Raw genomic sequence first — 18,109 nt, forward strand, 5'->3', positions numbered from 1 at the left:
TCCTACAGAAGGAGGGAAGGACATTCCACTGACTTGCAGTGTCTGTTTCCTGCCATCCTTCCCCCATCCACCCTCTAAAAATACATACCCCAGTCAGTGGTGGCAGTGGGGAGATTGGAATGGGGAAGGAAGATAGAAATTAGGGCTTTGCTTTCCATATGTGAATTTCCAGGGTCAGCTGCAAAGACCTGAGAAATGCCACCCCTCAGACTAGACTCCACATCCTTCCTAATATGATCATCTTTTTTCCTTGCTCCTGTACATATTCGCTAATTGGCGTGTTTGGAAATGGCATTCTTTTTCTATAATGCATATATATGGAATTTAGAAAGATGGTAACAATAACCCTGTGTACGAGACAGCAAAAGAGACACTGATGTATAGAACAGTCTTATGGACTCTGTGGGAGAGGGAGAGGGTGGGAAGATTTGGGAGAATGGCATTGAAACATGTAAAATATCATGTATGAAACGAGATGCCAGTCCAGGTTCGATGCACGATACTGGATGCTTGGGGCTAGTGCATTGGGACAACCCAGAGGGATGGTATGGGGAGGGAGGAGGGAGGAGGGTTCAGGATGGGGAACACATGTATACCTGTGGCGGATTCATTTTGATATTTGGCGAAACTAATACAATTATGTAAAGTTTAAAAATAAAATAAAATTAAAAAAAAAGAAGAGTATTAAAAAATAAAAATATCAGGCTGCAAGAACACTGGAGTGAGTTGCAATTTCCTTCTCCAGTGCATGAAAGTGAAAAGTGAAAGTGAAGTCACTCAGTCGTGTCCGACTCTTTGCGACCCCATGGACTGCAGGCTACCAAGGTCCTCCGTCCATGGGATTTTCCAGGCGAGAGTACTGGAGTGGGGTGCCATCGCCTTCTCCAAAAATATCAGGCAGATCATTATTAAATGATTGTAACTTTCATATTTTAAAGGATACTATGATAAATCCTTTTGCACAGTTTCTTATCTAATACAGATGAAGCATATTTTGTGTATATGAATGTAAAGTTTCTCTAAGTGGAAATAACTATATTTTGTACTAAAATTGATAGATTTGAATAGCTTTTCAAATTGAAATTTGCAAGTTGATTAAAAATATTTAATGGTATGTTTTATTATTAATATTTGTGGAGAATGAGATGGTTGGATGGCATCACCGATTCAATGGACATGGGTTTGGGTAGACTCCAGGAGTTGGTGATGGACAGGGAGGCCTGGCGTGCTGTGGTTCATGGGGTCGAAAAGAGTCGGACACGACTGAGCGAGTGAACTGAACTGAACTGGGGTGAAAATTTTCTCTCTTTCCAATATTGTGTAGGTGATTCAAGTTAAGAATAGAATAGTATGATGAGAGAGCCATTTCAACACAGGCTGCGATGACTGGGGTCTCGTGAGAAATGTTAATAAGGTCAAGGCTGTTCAGAAGTATAGGAATTGAAAGGGATCAAAGGATTGTTGATCTTGTGCCCACGGCACACGTACACTAGCGAAATAGGTTTGTGTGGGAGTGGAGAGAGCTGCTGGAGGAAGTGAGGCAGCAGAAGTCATGCAGAGGCACCTTATGAAGAACCTTGGAAATAAGGCAACATTTAAGCTCAGTTGGTCAGAAGGTTTGGTCTGGGCTAGAGAGTGATAACACTAAAGGGGTGGGAACAAAGCCTCTGTTCTGTATCTCTCCTTCCCCACACTGCAAAACTTCTTGAAAGACTAATCTGTCTTCACTGTCTTTGCTTCTTTAACTCCCATTTGTTCCTCAACCTGGAATGATCTGGAACAACATCAAGTATCCTTTCCCCAAAACATTCTGCTGTAACTGCTCCACCTAATGGTCAGGTCAAGTCTAATCTCTCTCTCTTTTTTTTTTCCATAGTCCTTATCTCCTTGATTTCTCTGCAGCAGTTGACACATCTTATCCACTTTTATTGGACTTCTCCTGTAGCTCAGATAGTAAAGAATCTGCCTGCAATGCAGGAGACCTGGATTTGACCCCTGGGTCAGGAAGATTCCCTGGAGAAGGGAAAGGCAACCCACTCCAGCAGTATTCTTGCCTGGAGAATTTCATGGACGAGGAGCCTGGTGGGTTATAGTACATGGGGTCGCAAAGAGTCAAACATACTGACACTTTCATCCAATTTTATGGCTTTAGCTACTTCCCAGATGTTGATGACTCCAAGATTTATCTCCAGCCTTGACCTTTCTCCAGAGCTCCCGACCTGAATGGCTGGCCACCTGCCTTCCAGACAGCTCCATGTGGATGGCCAGATCCTCTGAGTCAACATGAAGCAAACAGGATGAGTTTCCCTCCCTCCGGTCTTGTTGCTTCTCTACTTGTGGCCTCTGATTAGGCAACAGCATCACAATCTCCCCTGTGGCCCAAGTCAGAAACCCGATCTCCTCTGTCTCCATCACACCTTGTAAATGGGTTCATCAAGCCCTGAGGAGTTCACCTTTTAAAAGTCTCAAATATCTCCCACCTTTCCCCTTTAGCTGCAGTTGCTCTTATTCAAACTCCAATCATATCTTACATATGTGGGGAAACTAACTTCTGGCCTATGGTTAAGGCAGATCTCACATGAGCTTTGTAGCAATAATGCCTACAGCTGCAGGAGAGTAAGGGAGGAGACATACTGACAAAGCAGCTGCTTGCTGTGCAGAGAATTCTTTCCCTCACAACTCACAGTATTTTTGCAGCCATCATGCTTACAAAAGGAGGCTAGTAGCCTATCTCCAATACACAGGGTTTTTTTTCCCTTCAAAAGAACATTTAAAAAAAAATGTTAGTAATGCTGGTGGTTATATTCTGGAATATGACACTCCTTTCTGTTACTTCTAGCTTTCCTATCTTCACAAAGCCACTAGAATAAATCTGAAGTTTCCTTGTGTAAGTTCTGCTGGGGCCCAGCCCCGGCTGATCCAGGGAGTTCGAAGCGGGGACAGCATCGGCAAGGATCAGGATACAATAGCTTCAATTAGATATTAATTAGAGATATAAAGAGTAATAGAATGAGGATAGCTCAGCAGGAAAATTCAGTGGAGAAAAGAGGCTGAGTAGCTTGGTTTACGCGAGAAACCAATAAAACTTCAAGACAAGAAGCTTGCACCACTTATGTAGGCCGCAGGCGTCCTTCCGTTCTCCCGAAGGAGAGGAGACACTGAGGCCTCCCCGGTCGGATCTTAGAAGCCCAGGCATAATTAGTAAGCATGGCGGGTTCCGCGCTCCAGATGGAGACTCAGCCAGAGTTTGAGAGAGAGAGAGACATGGGAAGACCAGTCTTTCGAGGAACTGATCCCAATTCTTTATTTTCCATGGTCTACTTTTATACACTGAGATGTTATGCAAAAGTCACGTGGGTTCAGCAGTCCTGACTTTTATCAAAGTCAGGTGCTTCATACAAATGTATACAGAGGTCTTAGGGGTGTTACATCATCTTCTGGCCAGGGGGCCTGCTGACAATTTATGACCCTCTCCTTGTGACAGCGGTCAGTCAACCAGGACACTTATTTCTCCAGGGGTGATTATTCTTAAAAAAGACTCCACCTTCCGAAGGTACCAGATAAAGTTACATTCCTATAGGGTGAGGGTGTAGTGGGTTTTAATTAAGGAAAGAATTTACTTAGCCTAAGGTCTAACGTGATTTATATCAAAGGTTAATACTTATTTCTTCTATATATTCATTAATGTGTGTAAGGGCAGGAGATGTGGAGACTTAGCAACAAACATTGGCTCAACAAATGAAAAACCCTTCACCAATACAATTTCTAATCAGCCCATTATATTTATACTAATGGTTTTCTAATTTTTCTAAGGAACCTGTTTTTAGAAGGTTTAAAGCATCTTGTGCCTCTCACAGTTGGGAGGCTGTGAGCAATCACATGTGGCTGGACAAGCCTGTCAGGCAGGCTAGAGAACCTTCAGAGGAGTTTGTAGGTTAAAACACTCTTGTCATGCCCAGGAATTATTATTAACTGGAGCTCTAAGTTAGCTCCTTCTCCGAAAGAGGTGGTGGGGGACAGCCCCCCGTAAAGTCAGAGGTGTAGGTGAGAGCACAAAGTAGTAAAGTAGGCAGACTTTGGTTATGGGGGTAGATGCTCGAGGATTTCCAGGGGGACTCCTGAGGCTCAATCCCGCCTTTGCGTATGTTGAGCCTCCTTCCTCATGACCTTTGCCATGGGTGGAGTGCCTCACGCTGGCCCCCAGCAAAGTTCCACACCAGCAGCATGGCATATTCTTATTGATTTCCTACCTTTCTCCATGCCTCCCTCCAATCCAATTTTTATACAACTCTTCATGGGATTGTTTTGGGGCTCCTCATTGCCCAAATCAGTAATTTTCAACACAGCCAAAACCCTATTCCCTGGGATAGTATTGTTAAAACTTACGCACAAAGTTAATGCATTTTACTTTACAACATAGCACACGTACCCCCTTTGTTGTTGTTCAGTCACTCATTTGTGTCTGACTCTTTGCATCCCCATAGACTGCAGCATGCTGGGCTTCCCTGTCCTTCACCATCTCCTGAACTTGCTTAACTCTTGTCCATTGAGTCAGTGATGCCACCCAGCCATCTCATTCTCTGTCATCCTCTTCTCCTCCTGCCTTCAATCTTCCCCAGCATCAGGATCTTTTCCAATGAGTTGGCTCTTTGAGTCAGGTGGCGAAAGTATTGGAGCTTCAGCTTCAGCATCAGTCCTTCCAATGAATATTCAGGGTTGATTTCCTTTAGGATGGACTGGTTTGATCTCCTTGTAGTCCGCGGACTCTCAAGTCTTCTCCAACACCATACCCTCAACACCATATACCCCCTTATACTTTATATAAATGAAGTAAAGTTTTCATAAATAATTCTTATTAATAATTGTGATGTAACTGTTTTCTCTTTCATTAAATTTTTTTAGAAGGAGCTATTGTTGTTGTTCAGTCACTAAGTCATGTCCAACTCTTTGCATGGACTGCAGCACGCCAGACTCCTCTGTCCATAGAATTCTCCAGGCAAGAATACTGGAGTGGGTAGCCATTCCGTTCCCCAGTAGATCTTCCTGATCCAGGGATTGAACCCGGGTCTCTTGCATTGCAGGCAGTTTCTTGACCATCTGAGCCACCAGGAAAGCCCAGACTCCTTAAACCGTCTGGAAAGAGCATTCTCCCTCACATACCTCTTACCTCTTCCCAAACCACCTGACTTCCTCCTCAGGTAATGCTAGGATCAGTGGGACCGTGGCCAACACAGATGTGATTCCAGAGCTGGGAAGGAGTATTGTCACCTCCACAGCTCTCAGAATCTCTCAGCTAGATGCTTACAACTGCCTACTTCCTTCCCAGATGCACTCTCTAATCCAATTATCTGGTCTGCTTCTGCCAGTCATTTTTGTGAAATCAAAGTGAACCCTCCACTTGCCTCATTAAACTTTTCAGTGATTGGATAGAGCCCAGAGCTCTTCATGTGACAAAGTCCTGTTTTACTTAGTCTCTGGACCTTGTATTCTCCTCTCCCATACAATATGCCTTGTGGCTTCTTGCCTTGATAATAATATTTGCTCTTCCTCTGCTCAAAGTGTCTTAACCTCCCACCCATCACCCGGTACCAGAGTATATTTTACTTCTTTTACACCTCACTATCTTCTTAGAGCACTTAGTAAACTCTAAGGGAATTATTTATCCCCTGTGTGTTTCCTACTCTCTATCCTGCTTCCCCAGCTGTTGAGTTCATTGACAGCAGGCAACTTTTTATTTTTTAATGTAGTTTTGTTCCCTGAGCTGCCAGCCCAAGGCTTAGGAATTAAAAGAATTCAAGGATTTATAAGTGAATGAGATTTGGAATTAGGAGACAGTACAATTTAGTTCATGGACTTCTCAGATGGCACTAGTAGTAAAGAATCTACCTACTAATGCAGGAGATGAAAGAGACTAGAGTTTGATCCCTGGGTTGGGAAGATCCCCTGGAGGAGGGCTTGGCAACCCACTCCAGTGTTCTTGCCTTAAGAATCTCATGGACAGAGGAGCCGATGGGCTATAGTCCATAGGGTCGCAAAGAGTCAAACACGACTGAAGTGACTGAGCACGCACGCAAGCACGTAATTAGTTCATATCTTTGCTCTGTTTATCTTGTGGGGAGTAACTGTTTGGTAGAGTACTGTGACAATGGCAGGTTGAGTGTCTTGTGCAATGCATTGTGTTAGAAACGGGCAACGTGTTGTGACACGTCTTGGGATCAGAAGCAGTCTGACACGGTATATTCTCTATGTTAGTGGTGTGTGCAAACTCATTCGATAAACATTGGACCCCTACAGTGTGCCGGGCACTGGTCAAGGCACAGAAACCTATAGTAATAATACTATAATAATACTAATTATTATATACCTTCTCTACTCTGCACCTATGCTAGCTGGTGAGATCATCCACCTTCTAAATTCCAGTGAACGGAAGAGCATTTTAAAAATGTCTTCTCTAAGGGAATAAGCTAATAAGTGGAGAACTGGATCTGAACTAGGGTCTGCCCTATTACTCAGTCCGTTGCTCCCTTCAGTTCTGTGCAGCATCTTACAGGTGCTACATCTTACAGGGGCTACATCTTGAAGGTGCAGAAAGTGCATTATTTTGATTTGATTCTCTTAACACTCTGCAAGCCATAATCTTCATTTTCCAGGTTGGGATATGGGCTCATAGAGGCTAAGCAACCTGTGCAGAATTACACAGAACAGTGGCAGGTAGCAGAGCTGAGATACTCAGGTCTGCTTGACTCCCAAGCCTATTCTCTGTCCACTTAGCACATGGCATGATCCAGTCAGAGGGCAAAAGGCTGTAACTGGGGAAATGAAGTTCACTGTGGTAAGTGCAGGAATGAAATAGCAAGGGCAAGGAGTTGCTGGTTCAACAAGGAAGGAATGGAGAAAGCTGATCAGACTGTGGGTCCCGTATGTCCTGATCATGCCCATATTATGATAGTCACTCAGTCACTCATTCATCAAATCTTTGGGGCCTTTGATTTGCCATGGATACTAGTGATTGATGAGAAAGACAAAGTCTTTAAAAAAGAAAACTCATGGTCAAAATCGAACCAAAACAGCTCATAGACTTTTTAGGAGAAGGGGATAGAAGAATGAGAGATTTTGATTGTGTCCATTTCTTCTTATAAGTGTTACAATAGAGCTAGTCCCAGATACCGTTAACCAGGCATGGAAAGTTAACCAGCATCTTCCTCTCAGTTACGAGTCCCTTCCATCCCGACTGCTTACCCGGCCTGCAGGGTGCCCGCAGAATCTGTCCTGCCAACCTCTCTGACCACCTATCCTCTGCCACACGCACTTACCTCTGGTTCAAGGTCGCCAGATTCCTTCCTGCCATTGGGTCTCTGCCTTGGTGTTCCCACAGCCTGGCCTGCTCTTTCTCTGGTGCTCTGAATCTGAGACTTAGCTCCAGTGACTCCTCCTCAGAGAGGCTTCCCTGACTGCCCTCCTAACTCACTTTTTGTCACATAATCCAATCCTCCCCCTCCTTCTTCTGGCACTAATCATGATCCAAATGTCAGTATAGTTTAGTAGTCAAGAGCATGGACTCTGGAAGCAGGTCTCAGTTCTGACATCATACTAGCTAAGTACCCCTGGGCATATTACTTAACCTCTCTGGGTCTCAGTTTTCTCATCTAAAAATGGCAATGATGACAATAGTCCTCCTAATCTTCTACAGTACCTATGGTGTGGATTTTCTGAGTTTACCTACATAAAGCATGGACAGTGCCTGGCACTTAGCTGCTGCTGCTGCTGCTAAGTGGCTTCAGTCGTGTCCGACTCTGTGCGGCCCCATAGACGGCAGCCCATCAGGCTCCACCGTCCCTGGGATTCTCCAGGCAAGAACACTGGAGCGGGTTGCCATTTCCTTCTCCAATGCATGAAAGTGAAAAGTGAAAGTGAAGTCACCCAGTCGTGTCCGGCTCTTAGCGACCCCATGGACTGCAGCCTACCAGGCTCCTCCATCCATGGGATTTTCCAGGCGAGAGTACTGGAGTGGGGTGCAAGTGTGTTTTGTGAGCACACAGCAGTCTCTGCCCTGGGAGCATGCCAGTGTCAGCTGGCCCTTGTGTAAAGGGATACATATGTCCATAAAGTGACACGTATGTCCACCGTGCAGTGGGTCCCAGAAGGATGAAATTGAACTGATGTCTGCCATTCTGGCTTTGCAGGCGAACTCATGTGATCAAAATCTAAATCACTGCCTTGAACTCATTGAACAAGTTGCCAAAGTGCAGGGACAACTCTTTGGGATCCTCACTATAGCAGCCCAAGAAGGTGAGAACAGCCCGTGCGTCTCCCTCTGGTTCTCCCCTCTTTGCCTTCTTTTCCTTTTCCCTTCCCTTTGCTCTGTGCCTGGGTGGATGTGGTTGGCTTTCTCTCGCTCACCTGGTCTGTGGATTCTTCCAGGAGGACATTATGATGGTGTGGAAACAATCAAATCACGCCTTTTGCCTTGGCTGGAGGCCTCCTTTACAGCTGCTTCCCTGGGAAAACCTGTGGACAGCAAGGTCCCTTCTTTACAGGTAGGGATACTAAAGGATCATCCTCAGTATTCAGCACCTGATCAGGCTCTGGGAACTCAAACATACATAAGATAAGGCTTTTTACCTAGTGAGGGTCTCAGTTCTAGTTAGGGAACTGAGACCTGGGTTGGAAAGGTGAGTTTCTATTATCGTAGTATGTAGCATAATGGATTGAGTTTTCTCTTAAGACAGATCAGCATTAAAATCTCAGCCTTGCCTACTTCCTGGTGGTATGGCTTCAGTCAACTCAAGGAGCCTCTGCTTCCTCAGCTATGAAAAGGGTCTGGTGATGGTCTGTATTTGGGACATTGATGCACCCACTGTAGGCATTAAATAGTAACTTTAAAATGACAAGTTATCTCAAAAATATACAAACAACTCCTGCAGCTCAATTCCAGAAAAATAAACGACCCAATCAAAAAATGGGCCAAAGAAATAAACAGACATTTCTCCAAAGAAGACATACAGATGGCTAACAAACACATGAAAAGATGCTCAACATCCCTCATTATCAGAGAAATGCAAATCAAAACCACAATGAGGTACCATTTCACGCCAATCAGAATGGCTGTGATCCAAAAGTCTACAAGCAATAAATGCTGGAGAGGTTGTGGAGAAAAGGGAACCCTCTTACACTGTTGGTGGGAATGCAAACTAGTACAGCCACTATGGAGAGCAGTGTGGAGGTTCCTTAAAAAACTGGAAATAGAACTGCCATACGACCCAGCAATCCCACTGCTGGGCATACACACTGAGGAAACCAGAATTGAAAGAGACACATGTACCCCAATGTTTATTGCAGCACTATTTACAATAGCCAGGACATGGAAGCAACCTAGATGTCCATCAGCAGACGAATGGATAAGAAAGCTGTGGTACATATACACAATGGAATATTACTTAGCCATTAAAAAGAATACATTTGAATCAGTTCTAATGAGGTGGATGAAACTGGAGCCTATTATACAGAGTGAAGTAAGCCAGAAAGAAAAACACCAATATGGTATACTAAAACATATATATGGAATTTAGAAAGATGGTAACAATAACCCTATATGCAAGACAGCAAAAGAGACACAGATGTATAGAACAGTCCTTTGGACTCTGTGGGAGAAGGCGAGAGTGGGATGATTTGAGAGAATAGCATTGAAACATGGATATTATCATATGTGAAACAGACCGCCAGTCCAGGTTCGTTGCATGAGACAGGGTGCTCAGGGCTGGTGCATGGGACAACCCAGAGGGATGGGATGGGGAGGGATGAGGAACACATGTACACCCATGGCTGATTCATGTCAATGTATGGCAAAACCACTACAATATTGTAAAGTAAGTAGCCTCCAATTAAAATAAATAAATTAAAAAAAAAAAAAAAGACAAGTTAGTCACCCTGACAGGGTATCATGGGGGAGGGGAGGGGAGTCATAAGAGAAAGGGATCATTAAAAGGGGGGGCAGCTCAGTATTCTGAAAAAGTAAAATTAAATGAATTACCTAATTGGAAACTTCCCAGATAAGAAAACTCAATCCTGGTAGACTGATCAAGAGAGTGTCATCATTGTGGTTGATATATTGGTGGTTTCCACGCAGCAGTGGTAGTGTTTTAATAGTTGAGGACCAGACTGAAAAGAGAACACATACTTTGCTCAAAGCAGAGGCCCCCAACCTCCAGGATCTAATGCCTGATGATCTGAGGTGGAATTGATGTAATAATAATAGAAATAAAGTGCACGATAAATGTAATGCACTTGAATCATCCTGAAACCATCCCCCACCCCAGGGTCCGTGGGAAAATTGTCTTCCATGAAACTGGTCACTGGAGCCAAAAAGGTTGGGGACCACTGGTAAGGCACGGGTATCACTATGTCTGGATAAGCAAAACATTGGTAACCTTGATTTTCAATGTTTTTTGGATTCGTATAAATTTCTTTCAAAAGATGAACAACTTAGATCAGGCTGTGTTCTAAGACCATAGCTGTGTTCTATGACCTGTTCTAAGACCAGGCTGCGTTCTAAGACCACCATAGCTGTGTTCTAAGCAAGAGGGCCTTATGAGGTAGTGGGTGAAGGATTCCTGCTTAGAGATCACTTGACAGAATCCTTGTCCACCTTCTTAGGTCCTAGGTAGATTGTCCAGCCTATTAGGTCTCAGTTTCCTCAGTTGCTAAATGGGAACAATGCTTTTGCTTACCTAATAGGGTCATTGTTAGTTAAACGTGATAAGCATGGGAAAAAACCTCCATGTAGGAAGTGCTCTGTAGATGTCAGTTTTCATTAAAGAAAGTTTTTATATGGGAAAAAAAAAGTCTCTTAGATTTTTACCCCCTGTAGATGTTATTCTACATAAAGATGTAGAATGATATTTTGATGTCTTTTTAAAAAATCTGAGGTATCACTTACCTGCAGTGAAAACCATAGGTTGATGAATTTTGACAAATGGATATATCCTTGTAACTCACATCCCTATTGAGATACAAAACATTTCCATTCCTTCAGCTCATTCCCTTGTGCCACTTCCCAGTTCCCTCCCTCCGCCCTTAGGGCAATCACCCTTTGGATTTTTATCACTCTAGGTTCATTATGCCTGCACGGAAAATTCACAAAAATGAAACAATACATTACATGCCCTTTTGGCTTGACTTCTTTTGTCCAGCGTAATGTTTTTGCTGTCCATGTGGCTTCATGTTTTCAGACTCTGTTTTTATTTTTTATTTTTTTATCATTCCAGGACACATTCGATAAGGACAGACATAAGGAGTCTGGTACTCGAGACATACAACAATTAGATGCTGATTTGAGTGCAACTCGTAATCAACTCAACCAGGTTCAAGACGAGTAAGAGGAATGCAAGTTATCTTCTTTCAAAAAGAATTGCTTATTCTTAATATTTAAGTTTAAAAGGAAAATATTGGCTCATGTAAAATGTAGATATTTGCAAATACGTAACATGATGTGTGTGTGTATGAGTTGGGAGTCAGTGTCTTTGAATTTGGGGATGGGATTTCTATGTTATGATCCCTAAGACTCTGGTTCCCTTGGCTCCATTCCTGAGGTTCCTCCTTCTTCATAGGCCCACTATCAGTCCATATTTATAAAAAAGAAAGATTGTAACATGCAATTCTACCTTTGGGAAGGAAAATAAGAAAAGATGCAGATAGGAAAAGAGTGAAAGATCAGGTAAAGAGAAAAAATAAGAGAAAGAGAGAAAAAGTAAAATGAAGCAGTCTGCATCTGTCTGTCATTTAAGGTCTATGTATTCCTGACTAAGAAGCATTCAAAATTTTGGAATACTTTTGAGATACAAAAGTGTAATTTGAAAAAGTTAAGTACTGTCAGGCAATAATGGACCTCAGATGTATGCTATGTGCAAAGCCAGGGCAGCAAGCTCAAGTAATCACTGCAATGAAAATTGCAGACTTTGGGTTTGTACTTGAGGGAGACAGACAAATGTGATGCAACTGCTTCAACTTGTCTAACAAAAATCCATCATAAGGTGTTTCTCCCACGGCAGCATTGCTCCATGGCTGACCAGCAGAGGGCAGCAAAGGATTCTTTTGTCACTAGTTAGGGCTGGACGCAGGAGCCTGGTAGAGTGCAGTCCGTGGGGTCGCTAAGAGTTGGACACGACTAAGCGACTTCACTTTCACGTTTCACTTTAATGCATTGGAGAAGGAAATGGCAACCCACTCCAGTATTCTTGCCTGGAGAATCCCATGGACAGAGGAGTGGGCGGGCTACAGTTCATGGGGTTGCAAAGAGTCTGACCGACTGAGCGACTACCATACTACAGGGTGCTTACAGTGAATACCATATGGTATTCTGCCTTGTTCTCTGCTGAGATTTCCTTCTAAGAAAACATCTCTATTGATCGATTGATTTAGTTTTGCCCAATTATAAAAGTTATACACATTTCCTTCTCAAGATGCATATAATAAAAGTACAAAGGTGAAAATCACCTATTAGTTTATGCCTATTAACATTTTTCCGAGAAGGAAATGGCCCCACTCCAGTACTCTTGCCTGGAAAGTCCCATGGATGGAGGAGCCTGGTAGACTGCATTTCATGGGGTTGCTAAGAGTCAGGTACGACTGAGCGACTTCACTTTCACTTTTCACTTTCATGCACCGGAGAAGGAAATGGCAACCCACTCCAGTGTTCTTGTCTGGAGAATCCCAGGGACGGGGGAGCCTGGTGGGCTGCCGTCTATGGGGTCACACAGAGTCAGACACAACTGAAGCGACTTAGCAGCAGTAGCAGCAGCAAAGAGGAGCCTTAACCCTGCCACTTCTTTTCTGGTTTATCATAGTTCTTTTTGTGTAAATCTTCAGTTAATTCCAAGTTCGGACTTCTGTTAGGGGCTGTGTTTGCCCTTTCAAGGGGTCTCACTGTCCTCCTCCTTCCTTAGATGGCTGTCTAGGGGTGGAGGGATGCTTTTGCATTCTCCTGGTGCTGGAGGAGAGGGGCTTTGGGTATTGTACTTCCCTCTGGCTTCTTGCTGCCTTGGTTCTGCCTGGGTGCTAGAGTCTTGTGCTGATGGATGCTGTTGTTAGGTTTCCTGGGGCATTCGATGGCTTCTGCTGCTGCCTCTGGTTATGAGGCAAATCTTTGTGACCTTTCTGGTTCTTGACTTCAGGCAGCACCCATAGGAACCAGGAATTCCTACCTCCTTCTCTTGTCACCATAGCTGTGTAGTTACCCATAAGAGGTATTATGGACCAAAAGCTATGACTGCTTGGATTTTTTTTTTAAAGCGTTTATCTGGAAATAATGTCAAATACAGAAAATTTACAAGAATAGTAGTAAAAACACCTATGTACCCTTTCATAGGCCCTTTGCCCTGTTTACTTTATCATTTGTACTTATACTCTACCTGTGTGTACACTCCCCTCCCCCATTTGAAAGTTGCACACAGTAAAGTGCTTGTTTTTTCCCCTAAATTTCCTACTTTTGTTTTGGTTTAACCCGTTTGTGGTTCATATTCTATTTCTTAAGGCATCAGAAATGATGGAGGCTGTTCACCCAGGTTTAATGGTAGCCAGCTCTCTCCTCCACTACTCTGTTTCATTGTCTCTAAATCCAGGATGCTATCTACTGTGGAATGAAGGGCGCATCTAAGGAGGTTCCCAGGTCTAACCTTGCAGAGTCCAGTTTGTGTGTGACTCAGTTCCAAAGGAGCCAATTCCAATAGAATGGGGACAGGTCTGTCCAGGTTTGATGAGCCGTAGACAAGGGAAGGAAATGGCAATCCACTCCAGTGTTCTTGCCTTGAGAATCCCAGGGACAAGGGAGCCTGGTGGGCTGCTGTCTATGGGGTCGCACAGAGTCGGACACAACTGAAGCAACTTAGCAGCAGCAGCAGCAGACAAGAGAAGACCACTATATTTTATGCTGGGACTCTGGTTAGAAACCTCACCTGTTCTCATTTCCTGTGTCCAATCTGTTGGAGGATCCAGTGGAATCTACCTCCTAAACATGTCCTGCACATGGTCCTTTCTATATTACTACTGCTGCTCTCAGTCAAACCTCTGTAAGCTCTCACCTCAGTTGCCTTCCAACTGGCTCCCCTGGGTCTGTTCTTACTCTACTACCATCCATTTTCCACACAGGAAATAGAAATATATTTTTATTATAGCAAGTAACTCCCCCACATCCAGCTTAAAGCCTCTTAGCCACCCCTTTTTGTACTTAGAAAAAAAATTCTAAATTCCTTCTTGGAGCTCTCCCAGCCCTGTGTGATCTGACCCTACCTCTCGCTCCACCCTCATCTCATGCCAGGCTCCCCTCATCCAGTCTTCCCTCTGCAGGAAAATTGTCCTTGATTAGTGGTGGAAGTCAGAGGCAGGAGGGAGGAACACATGAGATACTTGGTAGTTGAGTGTAATTGTAGAATACTTTCTTTATAGGTAGGCAAATAAATTTTTATATTTAGTAACTCTGGGAAAATTAAGTCAAATACAATGCTACAGTGCAAAATAATAAGAATAGGTATTAATGTATTACAGAAAAATGGGGATTTTATAGAGAGAAGCAACCTGGGGATTTACTGTAATTAGAGAAGATGAATTAGGAGGATGAGATGAAGAGATTGAACAAGTTTCTTTGAACTTTATATTCTAATATCAGTAATTATTATGTAGTCTTGTAGGGGTAGTAGCACTGAAATTTCTTTGTGTTTGACATTGAGGAAAGATGCTAGCACGTTTTTGCATACCAGTGTGACATATTATTTTTAATATCATCTGATTGAATGCAGATGTATTATAATTTGTTCTTGTTTATGTTGAATTTATAGCATATGGCAAAAGTTCCCAAGAGAAACTATGCTTTGATTTAAAAAGTCTGCCAGTTTTGGAAAGTCTGTCTTTAGTTACTGATTTCTCTTACAGTATGGCTGAGACTGAAAAGACTCTTGAAGAACCCAAGAACAGATCTGCCATATCCCTTTTGGCTGCAGAGGAGGAAATAAATCAGCTAAAAAAGCAGTAAGAAAAAAAAAAAAATGACAGGATTATTGCAGGCTGCTAATTAATCTTTGAATTTAGCTTTTTTGGTGCTCCATGACAATACAAAAGAATCTGTCCACAAAGAGGAGAGGCAGCAATATTTTTATTAATATTTTATATACTTTTCTTATTACAAAAGCAGTCAGTTCAGTTCAGTTCAGTCTCTCAGTCATGTCCAACTCTTTGTGACCTCATGGACTGCAGCATGCCAGGCTTCTCTGTCCATCACCAACTCCTGGAGCTTACTCAAACTCATGTCCATTGAGTCGGTGATGCTATCCAACTATCTCATCCTCTGTTGTCCCCTTTTCCTCCCGCCTTAAATCTTTCCCAGCATCAGTGTCTTTTCAAATGAGTTAGTTCTTTGCATCACATGGCCAAAGTATTGGAGCTTCAGCTTCAGCATCAGTCCTTCCAATGACTATTCAGGACTGATTTCCTTTAGGATTGACTGGTTTGATCTCTTTGCAGTCCAAGGGACTCTCAAGAGTTTTCTCCAAGACCACAGTTCAGAAGCATCAGTTCTTTGGTGGTCAGCTTTCTTTATAGTCCAACTCTCACATCCATACATGACCAGTGGAAAAACCGTAGCTTTGACTAGATGGACCTTTGTTGGCAGTGTCTCTGCTTTTTAATATGCTGTCTAGGTTGGTCATAGCTTTTCTTCCAAGGAGCAAGTGTCTTTTAATTTCATGGCTGCAGTCACCATCTGCAGTGATTTTGGAGCCCAGGAAAATAAAATCTGTCACTGTTTTCCATTGTTTCCCCATCTACTTGCCTATCTACTATAGAAAATCTTCAAAGCATAGCAGAAAGGAACCAAAAACCTCTCATAATTCCAGAGCCAGTTCACTGTCACCATTGGCTATTTCTTCCAATTAGTTCATTAAAAATAAAGACAACAAAATATAAGTATACAGTTGTGGACCCATTTTTTCATTTAATATTTTTTTCTATTACCAAGAAAAAATAAAGCAGAGCTTAGTTTTAAATAGATCCATCATATTTCCTTATTTATTTCCCTAATATTAAATATTTACTTTGATGCCAATTTTCAACATTAGAAATAATTTTTGTGGCAAATCTTAGTTTAAATTTCAGATTGTTAGTCTCTAAAGATAAATTTCTAGAAGGGGAAAATAAACAGTGATCCTTTAAAGTTATACTTTTTAAAATCTTAACTTTGATTTTTTTCCCCCAAAAGAGCAGTTGTAGTAAAATACATATATACACATTTCTACTGTCTTCATACATGTTCCAGTTGTTCTGATTTCTTAAGGAACATCCATAAATTTTAGCTTGGAGCACGTCTTTGTTTTCCACTTCTAACTCCCCTCTCATCATCGTTTCAATCTCTTATTTTTCTAGCTGATAAAGCTTCTCAAATTCTTTATGTCCTATTACTCAGCAATTCCTATAGCACCTACTCTGTTCTTCACTGTTTCTAGGGCAGCGTTTAATTCTGCTACTGCATTTTCATTCTTCTGTATCCTCTTTAATCTTGCCCCTTCCCTTTTCTTTTAACACCATTGTCATTTTCATCACACCATGTTCTCTTCTTATGACTTTTTCTCCCTGGGTATGATGGTCACTCTTTGTATGTAATGAGGATGCCCATTTTATTTCTAAAGCTTTGCTCCTTTCTGTAGTACATTATTTTTATAGGTCCACACATCTGCTTAGTGCTGTGGATGTTATTCAATTTCCAGTGAAGTTTCTCCCACACCTAGCCCCCCACATTCTGAAGCACTAGTAAGAATAGATCATGTCTTGACCAGCTTCAGGAGTAGGTTTTGGAGGTTACTTGCTTCCAGAGTTTAGTGCAGTGAAGCCATCCAATATAGAGTAGGATGACTCTGCTTTGCCTCTGCAAGGATTTCATGACTCTGCCCACAGCTTTGGCTAGAAGATTTGCACATCTATCTTTTCTTCGGGAGCCTTCCCATGCAAGCTGCAGACACGGTGTGGTTCCCTGACCCTGGCAATTCTGTTAATTTGTTCTTGTTCCTATTTCCATGAGTTTTCCAAGGCAGTAACGGCACACTAAATAGAGTAGCCTCATTAAGTACGCCAATTGCAGTTTATCACCTTTCCTCCATCTCTACCTCTCTCTTCTTTCAAACCTTTGTTTCTGTTTAGGCTTAAATCTCTTCAAGCCCAGGAAGAATCTCGCCACAGAAACTCAGATCGTAGGAGATCAGAGAAGCGGGGCTCCGAGCGTAGGAGAGTGGAGCTGCGGGGCTCAGAGCAGCGGGTCTCTGACCTGGACAGGAGGAGCGCAAACCAGCGGAACGCAGAAGCTGTGTGCGATTATGAGAAACAGCTCCGAACACTGAAGGACGAGATAGCGGTTCTGTCTGCTGAAAAATCTGTACTCCAAGGAAGGTCTGACAAACTTTCACAGATCTTTTCACTTAAGCCCCTTTTTGCCAAGTTAGTGATCAAAGCCTGGCTCAGTAAAGGAAAAAAACAAAAGTAAAATGATATCCTGAACCCAAACCCCAACAGTATGGAAAATTTTGAACTGTAGAGGGCTGGTTTCTCTAACTGCTCCCTTCCAGAGAAAATACCTCCTGGATTTACAATACTTGGGCACTAATTAATTTTGGACTGACATCGAAGCTTATGGAATGGAACTGAGATGTGCAAAGGAAAGTTTGTGGCTTGAAACCAGATTTGAGTGCCTATAATGCAAAAGGCAGTATTCCTGTTGAAACACTTGATGGCTGTGTTGAAACACTGTTCATGATAGGAGGATCCTGTTCTCTGAGTCCTAGGAGTCCTCTCTCCAGAGATAACCCACCATCACTTTACTGCCAGGCATTTCCTTTTTACATCTCACTTTGTCAGGTGTGGTGGGTAGGTAAGGGAATGTGAAATTGCCTCTACTGATGGACAATATGTTAAGAAAGGTCATTCAGTGTTAAGTATGTTTCTCTGCCTTTTCTTGTGCTCTTTAACACTTCCCTCTTCCCGGCCAGCCCCACAGTGTGCCCAGATTCAGGCTAACATCAAAGCCACGCCTACCCCAGCTCTCCATTTCCTTAAATGTCACCTTAATCTTTCATTT

The 18,109-nt window shown here is 42.8% G+C and overlaps 1 protein-coding gene across 2 annotated transcripts in view; it reads left to right on the plus strand.

Annotated features, from left to right (window-relative positions):
* SPATA18 (spermatogenesis associated 18) overlaps positions 1 to 18,109 on the plus strand; it is a 45,906-nt gene that overhangs the window by 9,853 nt on the left and 17,944 nt on the right. Inside the window, exons 2-6 of one of the 2 annotated variants that reach the window (XM_027544490.1) lie at positions 8,184 to 8,289; positions 8,422 to 8,537; positions 11,265 to 11,371; positions 14,923 to 15,018; positions 17,179 to 17,424. In XM_027544490.1, coding sequence (XP_027400291.1) covers positions 8,184 to 8,289; positions 8,422 to 8,537; positions 11,265 to 11,371; positions 14,923 to 15,018; positions 17,179 to 17,424 — 671 coding nt within the window. The remainder of the gene's footprint in view (positions 1 to 8,183; positions 8,290 to 8,421; positions 8,538 to 11,264; positions 11,372 to 14,922; positions 15,019 to 17,178; positions 17,425 to 18,109) is intronic. The other variant, XM_027544491.1, reaches the window with a different exon arrangement.

Source organism: Bos indicus x Bos taurus, chromosome 6, assembly GCF_003369695.1.
Source record: "Bos indicus x Bos taurus breed Angus x Brahman F1 hybrid chromosome 6, Bos_hybrid_MaternalHap_v2.0, whole genome shotgun sequence".
In the NCBI taxonomy this organism is placed as follows: domain Eukaryota; kingdom Metazoa; phylum Chordata; class Mammalia; order Artiodactyla; family Bovidae; genus Bos; species Bos indicus x Bos taurus.